This window comes from Nicotiana attenuata, unplaced genomic scaffold (genome assembly GCF_001879085.1).
Source record: "Nicotiana attenuata strain UT unplaced genomic scaffold, NIATTr2, whole genome shotgun sequence".
NCBI classification, from domain to species: Eukaryota; Viridiplantae; Streptophyta; class Magnoliopsida; order Solanales; family Solanaceae; genus Nicotiana; species Nicotiana attenuata.
In genome coordinates, this window is record NW_017674093.1 from 19,640 (window position 1) to 37,280 (window position 17,641).

The 17,641-nt window shown below is 37.9% G+C and overlaps 1 protein-coding gene across 1 annotated transcript; it reads left to right on the forward strand.

The window, feature by feature from the left end:
- Positions 1 to 11,961: 11,961 nt before the first annotated feature.
- On the forward strand, positions 11,962 to 12,432 carry LOC109217994 (uncharacterized mitochondrial protein AtMg00810-like). Its single transcript, XM_019382302.1, has one exon. It carries the CDS (start codon positions 11,962 to 11,964, stop codon positions 12,430 to 12,432), a length of 471 nt encoding a protein of 156 aa, XP_019237847.1.
- The last annotated feature ends 5,209 nt before the right edge of the window (positions 12,433 to 17,641 follow it).

Genomic DNA, 17,641 nt, shown 5'->3' on the forward strand with positions numbered 1-17,641 from the left:
ATAAGAGCGCGGCACAATCAAAACCCATGCGAAACTCACCCGAGCCCCATGGGACCCCATACGAATGTACCAACAAGTCCTGTAACAGACCACAGACCTATTAGAGGCCTACAATCACATCAAATAACGTCAAAATTACGAATCGCAACCCAAATTCAAGCCTATGAAACTTACAAACTTTCGAATTCCAAAACTAATAATGATTCGTACCAAAGAAATTCCGATTGACTTCAAATTTTGCACACAAGTCATAAATGACATGACCGATCTATTCCAAATTTCGAAATTGGATTCCAACCACGATATCAATAAAGTCAACTCCCAGTCAAACTTCCAAATCTTCCATTTTCCAACCTTCGCCAATTCACGCCGAAACGACCTACGGACCTCCAAATTAACATTCGGACACGCTCCTTTGTCTTAAATCACCATACGGAGCTATTAGAACCACCAAAACTCCATTCTGGGGTTGTCTACACAAAAGTCAAACCATGATCAATTCTTACAACTTGAACTTTCAAATTAAGGACTGTGTCCTATTTCACTCCGAGTCTCTCTCAAACCCGGAACCAAGCACCCCAGCAAGTCCCAAAATCACAATATAACATAAAAGAGGTAATAAATAGGGGATCAGGGCTAAAATACTCAAAACGACCGATCGGGTCAGTATATTCTCCCCCGCTTAAAAAAACATTCGTCCTCGAACGAGTATAGAGACATACCTGAAGTGGTGAAAAGATAAGGATAACCGCTACATATATCATGTTCGGTCTCCCACGTCGCCTCCTTGACTGGTTGACCCCTCCACTGAACCTTTATTGAAGCATTGTTCTTCGACCTTAACTTTCAGACTTGCCTATCCAAAATGGCCACCTGCTCCTCAACATAAGACAAATCCTTGTTCAACTGGACTGAGCTGAAATCTAACACATGAGACGGATCACCGTGATACTTCCGGAGCATAGAAACATGGAATACTAGATGACTGCAGTTAGATTGGGTGGTAGTGCAAGCCTGTAGGCCACCTCTCCAATCCTCTCAAGTATCTCAAAAGGTCCAATATACCTAGGGCTCAACTTTCCCTTCGTCCCGAACCTCATAAAAACCTTCATGGGAGAAACCCAGAGCAAGACCCGCTCCCAAACAATGAATGCAATGTCGCAAATCTTCCGATCCGCATAACTCTTCTATCTTGATTGGGCTGTGCGAAGCCAATCTTTAATCAATTTGAACTTTTCCAAAGCATCCTGAACCAAGTCTGTACCCAATAGCCTAGCCTCACCCAGCTCAAACTAACCCACCGAAGACTGACACCACCTCCCATACAAAGCCTCATACGGAGCTATTTGGATGCTCGACTGGTAGTCTCCCGAAGATAAGTACAGACGCCTCTGTACCGATCTGCGAGACTCTACTAAACTTGCTTGTCACTCGTAGCACCTATGAAGCTAGAGCCTTGATACTAACTTGTCACGACCCCAAATTTCCCTCCGTACGATGTTGTGATGGCACCTAGTCTCTAGGACTAGGTAAGCCTAACCACATGCGAAAATTAACTGAAATAAGAATTTAAGTTTCACAACTCGACAACTAATGCAAAGTCAATCTCCTCAATTGAGTATATAAGTAATAACCCAAAACCCGACGAAATACATGTCACAAGCTCTATGAAGTGATATTGAACACCTCTATACATCAAAGTCTAATAAAGGTTAAGGAAATAAAATTAATCTAGGTAGAAGGGGACTCCGAGGCCTGCGGACGCGGGCATGTATACCTTGAAGTCTCCACGTACGAACTCAGCTTCACCGATGCCTGGTCCGGTAGGAAGTATCTGGATCTGCACAAAAAGATGTGTAGAAGCGTAGCAAAAGTAAACCACAACAGTACCCAGTAAGTGTCAAGCCTAACCTCGGTAGAATAGTGATGAGGTCAGGTCAAGGCCCTACTGGAATAAATAAAAAAACTGAACAAGTGTAAGGTAGTGTAATAATGGCAGTAATGAAATTTAAACAACAAATGTCATATCAAGGTTGGCTACACAGAACTAAAGCAATTTAATGCAGCACAGAGAAAATAATTAATAATATGCTAAGAAAACACAACCAACGACAGGTGCAAAAATGAAGAAATGACAACAAGATTCACTACCGAGGTACCACCTCGTAGTCTCAAATCACAAAAATAAATCACAATCTTTCCTTACATCACCGCGGGAGCCTTGCATTTTAGTTTTAAAAATTATTTTCCCGAAATAGCATCCCGCATTTTAGCCCACCTGAGCACACCGCATGGCTTCTAGTAGTATATCTTCTAGCCACGCGTATCAAGGCCACCTTATCTCACCGCATGCATTTCAACCCCAGGCTGTATACCACCTCATGGGTATCAATATCGCAACATATCAAAAATCGTACCTCAAGTGCCTAATATCACAACTTGTCAAAGAAATCAACAATAGCATCATTTTCCACAATAAGAATCACACGACTCAGGCACAATGTGCACATATTTCAACAAAAATAACCGAAAGTGAGTAACTCAACAGAATAGTATTTCACAATTTAGCACTTTGCCTCAATGAAAATCACGGCCCTTATAATTCATTTCCATCTTCAACCACAAGATATTCCAAGAATGATAAATTCAAGTAAAGAGTTCAACAGTCAAATAATGAACACGGAATAAAGGGTACAAGAACTTCAACTAAACAGGTAGAACAATTAGCAAGAAAAATGTAAGGCAAATATAATATGTAAAAATAGACTAATGATAACGAATATAACATGATAAGACAACTCAATTAATGCATGACAAGAATCTAAATAGTTAAATCCGATAATTTTCACATTTAGCCCGTGCACACACTCGTCACCTTGCGTACACAGCTTTCACAAATCGCAATTATCACAACAACACCAATCCTAAGGGGAATTTTTCCCACAAGGCTAGACAAGTCCCTTACCTCAAATCGCGCAAACTCAATCCACTAGTAGGCCATTTCCTTAATTATCCAACTCCGAATGGGTCGAATCTAGCAAAATAATTTTATACTATTTATATAACCATAAGAAACTAATTCGAATAATAAAATTTACGATATTTGCAAAGAAATAAAAAGTCAACTCGAAAAGTCAACACGAGGCCCATGCCTCAAAATTCACAAAAGTTACAAACTACGGACACCCATTCTTCCACGAGTCCAATCATACCAAAATTAATAAATTTTGACTCCGATTCGGCCTTCAAAACCACAAATCAAGTTTGGGAAGATTTCTATTCTAATCCCCCAAATCACAAAAATAGGTGCCGGAAATAGCGTTAGATTCATGAATAACAGACAAAATCAAGTTAAGATTACTTACCCCAGTCCAATTTGTGAAGTTTGCCTCTGAAAATAGCTCAAACCGAGCTCCCTAACTCTAATTATGTTAAAAATGGTGAAACCCCATTTTTTGAAACCTCTCCAGGCAAGTCGCATTTGATACCTGAGATTTATTAATCGCATTTGACACCTGAGACTTATAAGTTGTGTTTGACATCTGAGACTTATAAATCGCATTTGACACCTGCGATTTGCCTCTGTTCCCTCAAACACCAGCAAAACAGCAGTCTTTCCCGGCACGGAAATGGGCATAACTCTCTCATACGACCTCAGAATGCCACAATTCTTGTTGATATGGTTCTGTAATTATGATACGAATATGATGGTTAAATCAAATCACAAATCAAAAGTCGTTTGCACATTGTGGTACCCTTCATTCCAAAAGAAATGACGCCAAAACATCAAATAAGAGCGCGGCACAATCCAAACCCATCTGAAACTTACCTGAGCCCCACGGGACCTCGTCCGAATATACCAACAAGTCCTGTAACATAACACAGACCTAATAGAGGACTCCAATCATATCAAATAACCTCAAAATTACGAATCGTAACCTAAATTCAAGCCTATGAAACTTATAAACTTTTGAATTCCAAAACTAATGCCGATCCATACCAAAACTACTCCGATTCACTTCAAATTTTGCACACGAGTCATTAATGACATGACGGATCTTTTCCAAATTTTGGAATCAGATTCTAACCCGGATATCAATAAAGTCAATTCCCGGTCAAACATCTAAACCTTCCATTTTCCAACCATCGCCAATTCACGTGAAACGACCTACGGACCTCCAAATCAACATCCAGACATGCTCCTAAGTCTAAAATCACCATACCTCATTAGAATCGTCAAAACTCCATTATGGGGTCGTGTACACAAAAGTCAAACTACGGTCAACTCGTACAACTTAAACTTTCAACTTAGGGACTATGTGTCCTATTTCTCTCTGAATCTCTCCCGAACCCGGAACCAAGCTCAGCAGCAAGTCCCGAAACCTGCAATATAATATAAAAGAAGCAATAAATAGGGGATCGAGGCTAAAATACTCAAAATAACTGGCCGGGTCTTTACACAAGCCATGATGGAGGAGGTCAAGTCAATAGAGAGGAACAACACTTGGGAGTTAACAACCCTTCCCAAGAGTCATCGAGCAATTGGAGTGAAATGGGTATACAAGATAAAGAAGAATGTTGATGGAGATGTGTAGAGATACGAAGCACGACTTGTGGGTAAAGGCTACAAGCAAAGGCAAGGCATTGACTATGAAGAAGTCTATGCACCTGTTGCCTGTATGGAGACGATTCATTTGCTGATCTCTTTTGCAGCGCAAATGAAGTGGAAGATTCATCAACTAGACGTCAAGTCAGCCTTCTTGAATGGCTACCTTGAAGAAGAAGCCTATGTTGAACAACCTTTGGGCTTTGTTGTCAAAAACCATGAAGATAAAGTATTGCAGTTGAAGAAAGCTTTATATAGATTGAAGCAAGCTCCACGTGCATGGAATAGTCGCATCGGCAAGTATTTTCAAGATAATGAATTTACTCGTTGTCTCTATGAATATGATTTTTACCTTAAAATTCATACAAATAGAGATATCTTGATTGTTTGTTTTTATGTTGATGATCTTATTTTTACAGGTAATAACCCAAGCTTGTTTGAAGCTTTCAAGAAAGATATGTCCCGTGAGTTCGAGAAGACGGATGTGGGGCTCATGTCATACTACATGGGCATAGAAGTGAAGCAGATGGAGGATATAATTTTTTTTTCAAGAAAGCTATACAAAAGAGATATTGAAGAAGTTCAACATGCTCGATTGCAACCCCATGAACACGCTGATGGAGAATGGGACAAAGTTGTCCAAGTTTGATAAAGGAGAAAAGTGGATCCCACATTTTTCAAAAGTCTTCTGGGAAGTTTGAGGTACTTGACTTGTACCGAGCCAGATATACTCTTTGCAGTTGGAGTAGTAAGCCGCTTCATGGAAATTCCTACCTCCACTCATTTGAAAGTCGCTAGAAGAATTCTTCGTTGCCTAAAAGGTACGATAGACTTTCGGCCATTTTATTCTTCTTCTAGTGATTTCAAACTTATGGGATTTTGTGATACTGATTATGCATGAGATATTGATGATAGAAAAAGTACAACTGGTTTTGTATTTTTCTTGGGTGATTGTGTTATTTCTTGAAGTTCAAAGAAATAATCAATTGTTACTCTCTCGACTTATGAAGCTAGATATATTGTAGCAACATCTTGTACGTGTCATGCTATTTGGCCGAGAAGATTATTGAAAGAGCTCAATTTTCCACAAATTGAAGCTACAGAGATTTATATTAATAACAAATCCGGACAAACACTCGCGAAGAATCCAGTGTATCATGATCGTAGCAAGCATACAGACTCAAGGTATTACTTTATCACATAATGTATTGCCAAGAAAGAGGTAGAACTCAAATATGTGAAATCTCATGATCAAGTTGTAGATATCTTCACAAAGCTTCTCAAGTTTGAAGATTTCCAGAGATTGAGATCTTGTCTTGGAATGAAGAGGAAAAATTAAAATTAAGGGAGAAATTTATGGGGCCCATTCAAATAAAAACAAATAAAAGAAAAAGCAAAAAGATGGCAACAAGTTGCAATGAACGGTAATAAGATAGCAATTTATAAATTTGCAAATTGCAACCAATGAATTTGATTGGCTAAATTGGACGACTCCTTCCCTTATAAATAGAACCATTCAGTTTCATCTCAAACACACCAAAAATCAGAGAAAGCAATAGAAGTTAGAGAAAGTAATCCACAAATCGTAGTCTGTGAGATAAATAGTGAGTGTGAGTAATATTGTAGTGAGGTGTTTAAAATAAAGAGTATTATTTCTTTCGATGATATAGTAGCCTCTTGACACTACTGAGTTGTAATATTATAGTGGTAATATTGCTCCGCTCGGGTATTGTATTTTATGCAGTTAAAAGATTTGGTATCGTTGATATTATTCCTGGGCGGGATATTATTTTTTCTCAACATCTAGTATTTAAAGCTGAAGATGAAAGCAAACAACACCTGTTCTATAAATGTCTTATTTTTTCTATTATTTGGCACAAAATTCTTAGTTGGCAGGGTATACACAGGCAGACTTGGAATGGCAAGAAGAAATGGGCTGGGCTGGGCTGGGCTGGAAAATTTGCTAGAGGCAAGAACCCCAAAGACGAAGTCTATAGGATGGAATTAGAAAGTAGTTTCTATTAAGTGTGGTGTAAGAGAAATTTGAAGCTCTTCTAGAACAAGACAAGAGGTGCTTAAACACATCATATAGGATGTTATATGCAGAATAAGTTGGCAACCAAGGCTAACAAAGTAGGTCGCAAATTTGAATTTTTATCCCTAGTCAGTGCTATAGCTTTGAATCAAATAGTAAACTGAGATGCAAATGGTAGATAATTGTTGATAGTTTTTCTAAGATGCTAATTTGCTTAATTCTAAAGTTGGGGCCTTATGTCCAAATTTAGGGGTTTTGCTTCTTTACTTGTACATATGTTCTCCTTGGTAATAACATTTTCTTAATTACCAAAAAAACTCGTTGTGTTAGGTTTTAATTTTAATGATGAAAAATAATATAACTGATTTTGGTATAGGAACTCAAGGAAGCATCCGAGATTGAAGAAATCAAAAGGAAGGAATCAATTAACTATATGGAGATTTGGAATGGAAATCAATCAGAGATTGATTGAAATGGAAAAGAAGCATCGAAGATCTTGCAAGATAATCAATCAAGCTGGTATTTTCAGAAGGATCAATAATCAAGGAGTAAAACCCGCGTTTTCAAAGCATGTAGAAGGAAAGCTATCAATGAGGAAGAGCAATGGCAAGCTGCTAATTTCAGAAGGACCAACAATCAAGGAGTAAAACTCGCTCATTAAGATCTGTAGAAGGAAAGCTATCAATGCCCTATCATCAAGGAAGAGCAACGACAAATAACCTTATTCTTGGAAAGAATCAATCTCTTTCCAAGGATCAAATCTCTTGGGTTGTCAAAAATCTCCAGCAAACGGCCTCCTACAATGTATTTATACACATCCTTAAGGCTTAGACAAACATACTTTGATCTAACCAAATACCCTCTCTTTGTTCTACTGCAAACAAATATTGTATCTCTACTAGATCTGTTGTGTAACAAGTTAGAGAAGAAAGAGAGAACAACACTGGTGATGCATTGTATCAAATAGAAACAAATGATATAGGAACTGAGCTATTGGTGTAGATCATACCATTCACTGTGTACTCGAAAAACTCATTCACTGAAAGAGAACTCCCTTGCAACCCAAGGGGACTGGACTAGGATTCACCTTGAATCTGAACCAGTAAAAAAATTTCGGTGTCTTTAATTCCTGCACTTTATTTCTGCATCTTAAATTCTGCCCTTACTGTTATCAAGTTATTACATCTAGTCGACTAATTAGAAAACTACTCAACTTGTAGCGATTAAAATATTAAAGTAAGCAATTCACCCCTCTTGTACTTTCAATTGGTATCAGGGCAAGGCTCGTATTTTTCTTTTGCTTAACAGCTTGTGAGAAAAGATCATGGCAAATCAAGTTCTTATAGGAGCTCTCTTCCAAGAAGGAACTTCGCAAGTGAGGCCACCATACTTCAATGGAAAATATTTCTCTCACTGGAAAGTGCATATGGAAATATACGCAAAGGCCTATGATGTTAAAGTCTAGAGAGTTATCAAAAAGGGGAACTATCCTCTGCCAGCTGCCACTAAACCACTTGCTTATCCAGAAGATATAGATTCATATACAGATGAACAAATGGTAGTTGTACAAGTAAACAATTAGGCAAGGAATTTGCTCTACAATGCTATAAGTGGTGAAGAGTATGAGAAAATCTCCAGTTGCGATATAGCCAAAGAGATGTAGGATAAACTTGAAGTTACATACGAAGGAACCAACAAAGTAAAGGAAACACATATCAACATGTTCGTTCATGATTATGAAATCTTTCAGATGAAAGAAGGAGTATCTATTGAAGAGATGTTTGCCAGATTCAGTAAAATCATTAGCGACCTAAAAGCTTTTGGCAAACCATACTCAAGTGGTGATCAAGTTAGAAAGATTCTTAGAAGCCTACCCACCACTTGGCAGACCAAAATGGTCACACTTGAATCACAGGATCTGAATAAGCTATCATATGATGAACTTCGAGAAGAACCCATAGCATTCGAGAAAACTCATCTCAAGAAAACAAACCGAGAAGAAAAGAAGAAAACAGTTGCATTCAAGGCCACAACTGAAATAGTAGAAAATGATATCGATGATGACCCTGAAGCTGTTCAAGAAGAGATTGCCATGGTGTCAAGAAACATGGATGGTTTAATGAGAAGATACAGGAATGCGAGAAGAGGAAGGATGCCACCCAGGCGATCTAGGCAATATAATGAACAAGACAAAAATGATGGCAAATGCTATGAGTGTGGAAGATTTGGACATGTTCAAGATGAATGTCCAGATCTATAAAGAAAAATCTCCAGAGGCTTCAACAAGAACAAATCATTTGGAAGCTGGAGTGATGAAGACTGTTCAGAACGCGAAGAAATAACAAATCTTTGCTTCATGAAAATTCTGGAAAATGACATGAACAAACTTTCAAAATGCTGGATAGATGAGGACACTTCAAACTATGAATGCAAAGATGACAATGAGAACTGTTTCATGGCACGAGGTGAAACAAGCGAGGTAAGATCTTATAACTGTGAAAGGTGTAACGAATTGCAGGATATTCTTGACCTTACTTTGAAAGAGTCTCAGAAAATGATGAATGAATTAAGACACTCAACAAAGAAGTAAAAGACTGGAAACTCAAACATGAAGTATGTGAAATCGAAAAAGAAGTACTTCAAGAAGAGTTTGAGGAATTGCAAATGCAACTCAATGGCATGCACAAATCCACCAGTCATAGTTTTGTTAGGTTAAACCAGGCGACTTACAAGTCAACTGGAGATGGTCTAGACAGAACAGAGACCACTAGTACTAACACTAATGAAAGATCCAAAAATGGATCAGGAGTTACATGTCACTACTGTAACAAAGTGGACATAGATATTCCTTTTGTCGATTTCGTAAATCAAATGTTTCAGGTTGGATTTGGAAACCCAAAAACAATTCTGAGTCAAGTAATACTAACAAACCAGGACCCAAGCAAGCTTGGGTACCTAAAAGAAAGTAATCACTATGTTTTGCAGGAACACCAGGAGGAGTCGCAAAGGAAAATGGTACTTAGATAGTGCGTGTTCCAGTCACATGACAGGTGATAAAAACCTGTTTAAGAAAGTTACAAAAATAGATGGAGGAAGTGTTAAGTTCGGTGATGATTCAAAAGGAAAAATAGTCGGTACCGAAACAGTCCCTTTCAATAACAACTGTGATATCACTGAGGTCTATCTCGTTGACGGACTTAACTACAATCTTCTGAGTATAAGTCAGCTATGCGACTCAGGGTATGAAGTAAAGTTCAAGAAAACAGATTGTGCTATTGAAGATGAGACAGGTAAAATAATCCTCCCAAGTAAAAGGTATGAAAATGTTTATATTCTTGATGGATTTGAAAATATAGATGGTCATATCTGTTTAACATCCATATCTGATGATCCTTGGTTATGGCATAAGAAACTTGGTCATGCAAGCATGCATTTGATAGAAAAACTTTCCAAGCATGAGTTAGTTATTGGTTTACCTAAACTAAATTTCTCTAGGAATCATATATGTAATGCTTATCAAATTGGAAAACAAACTAGAAACTCTTTCAAAAACAAGGATATTGTATCTACCTCTAAGCCTTTGCAATTACTTCATATGGATTTATTTGGGCCTACTAGAACTGCTAGCATAGGAGGAAAACGATATGCTTTTGTTATTGTTGATGATTACTCACGTTTTACTTGGGTGATTTTGTTATCTCCTAAAGATGAAGCGTTGAAATTTTTTGAGATTTTCTGTATGAAGGTTGAAAGAGAAAAGGGGTATCTAACTACAACAATCCAAAGTGATCATGGAAGAGAATTTGAAAGCAGAGAATTTGAAGACTTCTGTAATGATCAAGGATATACTCACAACTTCTCTGCACCGAGATCACCCCAAAAGAATGGAGTCGTTGAAAGGAAAAATAAGACCCTGCAAGATACGGAAAGAACTATGATACTAGAATATTCACTACCAAATCACTTCTGGGCAGAAGGAGTAAGTACTGCATGTCACATTCTCAACCGATGTCTTATAAGGCCTATTTTGAAGAAAACACCTTATGAACTGTGGAAAGGTAATCGACCCAATATTAGTTACTTTCATCCTTTTGGAAGTAAGTGTTTCATTCACAATAATGGTAAGGACAATCTTGGAAAATTCGATCCAAGAAGTGATGAAGGTATTTTTCTGGGTTATATAGATCTTTTAGAGTCTATAATAACTGCACACTGTGTGTGGAAGAATCGGTATATGTTATATTTGATGAAAATAACACTTCGGCCGAGAAAGAAATTATTGCAGGTGATGAAGATCAAACTCAAGAATTTTAGGAGACAAGCAAATCTAAAGAGTCGATTAATAGATCTGATGATGTGATAGAGTCAACTAATGAATCCAGCAACAATCCACCAGAATCTCCGAAGAGTCAACTACTCATATATTTCATCCAAATGAATGGAGAAGTGAACCTGAATATCCTCAAAAATTCATCATAGGAGATTCAAGCGAGGGAATGAAAACCAGGGGAGCTCTCAAGAAGAAAGCAAACATATAACTAATTTTTCATATTGAGCCAAAGAAAATAGAGTAAGCTCTGAAAGACTCAAGCTAGTTGCAAGCGATGCAGGAAGAACTAGATCAATTCGACAAAAAAAAAGTATGGAAACTGATACCCAAACCTGAAAATGTTCCTGTAATTGGAACAAAGTAGGTCTTCAAAAATAAGCTGAATGAGGATGGAAAAGTTGTAAGAAACAAAGACAGATTAGTTGCTCAAGGATATTTATAACAAGAAGGAGTCGACTATGACGAAACTTATGCCCCAGTAGCTCAACTGAAATCTATACGAATTCTTCTTGCATATGCATCCTTTAAGAGATTCAGGCTATTCCTGATGGATGTTAAAAATGCCTTTTTGAATGGTTTTATTGAAGAGGAAGTACATGTAAAACAACCTCCTTTTTTTGTAGATTCAAAGTTTCCCTATCATGTGTATAAGCTGACCAAAGCGCTGTACAGACTGAAACAAGCTCCACGGGCATGGTAAGAAAGACAGCTAATTTCTTATTGATCACGTATTTACAAGAGGTAAAGTATACACTACTCTGTTTATTAAAAGAACATCAGAAGGTAATTTAGAATTATGTGGATGATATTATCTTTGGTAGTGCTAATCCTCTTCTGTACAAGGAATTTTCAAATCTTATGCAAAGTGAGTTGAAAATGACTATGATGGGAGAACTAACATTCTTCCTTGGACTTCAAATTCAACAATCTGAAGAAAGAGCGTTCATATGTCAGACAAAATATACAAAGTAGTTGATCAAAAAATTCGGTATGAGCAATGCTAAAGCTATTGGCACAACAATGAGTTCTTCAACAAGTCTCGACAAAGACGAACAGGGAATTCCTCTTGATGAAACTAAGTATCGTGGAATGATTGGCTCACTTCTTTATCTAACTGCTAGTCGACAGAATATTATGTTTAGTGTCTGTAAATGTGCCAGGTTTCAGTCAGCTCCTAAGGAATCACATCTGACTGTAGTAAAAAGAATTAATCGATATCTCATTGGAACTGTCTCTCACGGATTATGGTATCCACGATCTAACAATTTTAAATTAGAAGGTTTTTCAGATGCTGATCTTGTAGGTGATAAGGAAGACAGAAAAAACACCAGTGGAACATGTCAATTACTTGGAAAGGCACTAATATCTTGGAACACTAAAAAGCAAGGATCAGTCGCATTATCTACACTAATATTACTATGGATGTCTCATCAGTTGGGTGACCATGAATTAATCATTTAACCTATTCCAATTTTCTGTGATAACTCTAGTGCTATTTGTCTATCTAAGAATTCTGTGCATCATTCTAGGGCTAAGCATTTAGATATCAAGCATTATTTTATTAGAGATCATGTCCTAAAGAGAAATATAGAACTATTTTTGTTGGAACTACAGATCAACTAGCGGATATCTTTACTAAGCTATTACTAGAGGACCGATTTTGCTCTGTAAGAGAATTACTTGGTATTGTTTGCAATGAACCATTAATATTGGGGCCCTATGTGTCACTATTATTTTTTTATGCCTAATGTTCAAACTTTGTTGTTTTCTGATCATTAATTGCGCCTCCGATTTTCCTCTCTTTTCCTCTCTTTTCACATCAGTTCAGAGTTCAAATAAGGAAACCCAATCATCACGTCTGTTCACTGATACCCCTTCTTTTTCTGTACTCAATCGTTAGAAAACCCTTTTTAATGCATGAAAACCCTTTTCAGTCTCCATCGTCCCCATCAAATAGAAACCCTCTCCACAACTTTCTCTCACCAAAATCTCTTCCATGGCCAAACACTCAAAAAATCCTTCTGCCTCTACCAGGAAAAGTACTCGCTCCAGAACTAAACCCCCATCTCAACCTGCAGAACAGGTAGACCTAGGATCCGATCATTTTGAAGGTTTTGCCTCCTCTCAGGTGGATCTTTCAGACCACTCTCACACCTTAGGAGAAAAAGCCCTGGGAAAAAGGCCTATGGAAGAACCCCCTGAATCCTTTACTCCAAAGAAGCTGAAAATAGATCTCTTTAGCTCTTTAGAGTCTGACCTAAATTTTTGGGACTCTCCAAATAGGGATTTTTTCATCGCTTTGAAAGACAAGCCAATTGCTCATGGGAGGGTAGTCGACCTTGATGACATGGACGCCCTAAATTGCAAGGTAAAAGATCTGTTTGTTCATCAAGGCTGGTCTAAATTCTTTTCTGTTCCCCCTCCTAAAGTCTATGAACCCCTAGTGAAAATGTTTTATACAAATCTTTATTCCAGTAAGCCTGATAAGTTGGAATCCTTAGTGTCAGGGAAGCGCATTGTTCTTGATTGTTCCATGTTTGATTCAATTTTCCAGTGTAAGTGTTCTGGTTTTCCCATGCTTTTCAAAAATTCCTGGCCTGATGACTTTGAAATCACTTTTGATCAAGCAAAACGGTGTATTGCTGAGTGTCCATCTGATTCTCTCCCAAACCAGTTAGGTCCTAGTGATGTTAGCTTTGAAACTCGTGTTCTAGCCCACATTGTTGCAACTACTTTGCTTCCTCGTACTGGATCTTTCTCCACCGTTTCTCAAAGAGATAGCTTTCTTGTCTATTTCCTTGTGACAAAACTCAAGATCAAACTATCCTCCTGGGTCATCAATTTTATGATTGAAAGTGCTGATGATCCCACCAGTCTGCCCTCTGGTATGGCCATCACTCACATTCTGGAGGCACATAATATCTCCATCTCTGAATATCCCTTCATATCTGTCTCAAAATCTTACAATTCTAGAGCGTTTGCAAGTATGGGGTATATGTGTGTGAAGGGCTCGGGTAAAGAAACAAGAAGGTGAAATCAATCATGCTCAACTTGATCCAAAACCTAAACCCTCTGTTTCCCATCATAGTCCCAGTGTCCCTGACCTTGCTGAGAAACTAGTTGCCATTGACAATCAGCTGTCCACCATCAAAGATGTCCTTACTGCTACCCAGTCCACTGTTGGAAATATTCATGCTATCTAAAAAGAGACAAGGTCTAATGTTTCAAAGATAAGAATTGCAGTTCTCAGAGTTAGGGAAAACGCAGTCAAGGCATTCAAGGAGGTCCACGACAGGCTTGATGGAGTGACTATCTCAGCCAATGCCAGCTTTGATCAACTAAAGGAGGCGATATTCAACACTCTTACCTATTTCTTGCATCGTTAATGTGGAATTTTAAGTTGTTGTGTTGTTTTTGACTGGATAACCAGTTGTCTGGATAATTTTTTCCTTTTTTTTTATGTTGTCCAAACACTATGTTTTGTTTTAATTCTGCTAGCATATCATGTTTATCGTATATAATGTTTTAGTCTATAGTGTGTTACTATCTTATCCCCTATTTGCTGATGCCAAAAAGGGGGAGAAAGGATATCTATATTTGTGAAAATAGTGTAGGTACATCCATTGTAATGCAGGTAAGTCAACTATAGAAACTACAGGAGAAGAGAAGCTAACTAAAAGAAATCCCAACGGCACCTCTTGAGGGGGAGTCAGAGATCTTGCAGAAGCAGTCGACTAAAGAAAGCACCTACCAAGGGGGAGCCAACTGCACTCATTGAGGGGGAGTAAAATACAGGGAAGTCAACTGATATTTACATGCTTATATATATTATTTTGTCATCACCAAAAAGGGGGAGATTGTTAGATTTTGGTTTTAATGATGAAAAATAATATAATTGCTTTTGGTATAGGAACTCAAGGAAGCATCCGAGATTGAAAAAATCAAAAGGAAGGAATCAATTAACTATCTGGAGATTCGGAATGGAAATTAATTGGAGATTGATTGAAATGGAAAAGAAGCATCGAAGATCTTGCAAGATAATCAATCAAGCTACTATTTTCAGAAGGATCAATAATCAAGGAGTAAAACCCGCGTTATCAAAGCATGTAGAAGGAAAGCTATCAATGTGGAAGAGTAACGACAAGTTGCTAATTTTGGAAGGACCAGCAATCAAGGAGTAAAACTCGCTCATCAATATCTGTAGAAGAAAAGCTATCAATGCCCTATCATTAAGGAAGAGCAACGGAAAATAACCTTATTCCTGGAAAGAATCAATCTCTTTCCAAGGATCAAATCTCTTGGGTTGTCAAAATCTCTCCAGCAAACGGCCTCCTACGAAGTATTTATACACATCCTTAAGGCTTAGACAAACATACTTTGATCGAACAAATACCCTCTCTTTGTTCTACTGCAAACAAACATTGTAGCTCTACTAGATCTGCTGTTTAGCAAGTTAGAGAAGAAAGAGAGAACAACACTGGTGAGGCATTGTATCAAAGAGAAACGAGTGATATAGGAACTGAGCTATTGGTGTAGATCACACCATTCACTGTGTACTCGAGAAACTCATTCACTGAAAGAGAACTCCCTTGCAACCCAAGGGGACTGGACTAGGATTCACATTGAATCCGAACCAGTATAAAAATTCCGATGTCTTTAATTCCTGCACTTTATTTCTGCTTCTTAAATTCTGCCCTTATTGTTATCAAGTTATTACATCTAGTCGACCAATTAAAAAACTAGTTAACTTGTAGCGATTAAAATATAAAAATAAACAATTCACCCCCTTGTACTTTCACATTGAACTTGAAAGGCAAGGCTTGGAGTAAGCACCAAATGGTCGTACTTGAGCTCTTGCGTCAAATTGCAATACTAATTGCTTGTCGAAATTCCAAAGCTTGCCAAGCTTAATGAATTCCAAAATCGTTCCTCTCTTCCTTTCTTTTTGAACGATGTGTATATTTCCTTTAGTTGCGATTCATCCGACTTTCTGCTAAGGGAATTGTTCACATACGAAACGCATTCCAAAATAATTTAACTTTCTACCAAAGCATGACATCTATATTCCTTTTGACATGGCCCACCTAGGTCAAATAAGTACTAAGATCTTTTAAGCACATGTACATAGGGACAATTAAATGGAGTATGAATTCTCTAGTTACTTTCGACAAGAACACAAATAGTATGCTTGAATTCTCCAGGTAGATTTGCTATGTAGCACTAAGAGATTTCCAACCTTCACATGGATATATTCTTTTAGCAACAAACCAATTGCAAGAACTCCATACACGCAACGATTTTCTTGTTCTAATCCCATCAAATAGCTCTAGCCAAGTCCTACCGGACCATAGAAGAGTCAGCTTACCGCCATTGTGCAATTGATCCCACATTGACTAAAATCTTTACATGTTCGACCTCTAATGTCTATATATACCACATGCTTAGCCTCTATGAACATCACCTCTAGCTTGCAAGCCTGTTCGAGTGTACCGTTGACAGGTAAAAAAAATATTTTTTTTTGGCGTTTTATGTAGCCTTCCTCCCTGTTTTGCTTTTTGTAGGTCAAAAGAGAAGGACAAGTTCTTGTTCATGGATGATCCATGCATAAAGAAGGTGTTTTAGACTGTGAAGGGATGTATACTCACCCCTCTCCAAATATCCGAGAGAATACTCTCAGGGTGTGAAGGGATGGATACTCATCCCCGTCCAAAAATCGGAGAGATTACTATCATGGTGTGAAGTGATGGATACTCATCCCCGACCAAAAAATGGAGGGATTACTTAGGGTATGAAGGGATGGATACTCATTTTCACCCGAAAATCAGAGAGATTACTCTCAAGGCACCAAGGTTCATACGACATATCAAAGTACAAATCCATGGCAACAAATAGAAGGACAAATCCTCAACATTATATGGGAGGACAAATCCATGGCAGCATATAGAAGAACAAATCCATGAAGAGTCCAACTTAAGGTGCAAAGAGACTAACATGTCCACCTTAAGATTGGAAAACTAGAAAGATTCAATTGAAAGACTCGGTGGACTTGATGAAATCGACTTGAACACTTGGTGAACTTTGAAGACTTGGCTGACTTTGCAGACTTCAACTTGAAGAGCGACAAACTTGAAGATTTGACGGACTTGAATATTTGGTAGACTTTGACGCTTCAACCTGAAGAGCGATGGAATTTTAAACTTCAACTTGAAGACTTGGAGGGTTTATATATTACAACTTGAAGACCAGTGAGTTTGAGGACTTCAACTTGAAGACTCGCGGACTTAAAGACTTCAACTTGAAGATTTGGAGGGCTTAAATACTTCAACTTGAAGAGCGGCGAACTTGATGACCGACGGGCTTGAAGAATTGGCGAACATGAAGACATAACGAATCCCCGAATTTAAATGCAAATACTTGGTAGACTCATAATAGACTATAATTTTTCCATTGAAGACACCAACTTACCATGGAGGCTTGCCCCCTTTTAATCATATTAAATCCAAAGTTCAACAAAAGAATGATATTTTACCCTTGTTTTCAAGTGCCGATTGAATGGCTTATATTCCATCATACGTCATTCGAACAACGATTCAAGAAATATGTATCTTTTGAACTCATGCGACTGGACTTAGAATGAAACTCTAAGCTGCCTACGTACCTCGGTGAAGAG

Bases quoted from the DNA above. Each gene is read 5' to 3' on its own strand.
- LOC109217994 (XM_019382302.1), top strand. From the start codon at position 11,962: ATGAGCAATGCTAAAGCTATTGGCACAACAATGAGTTCTTCAACAAGT.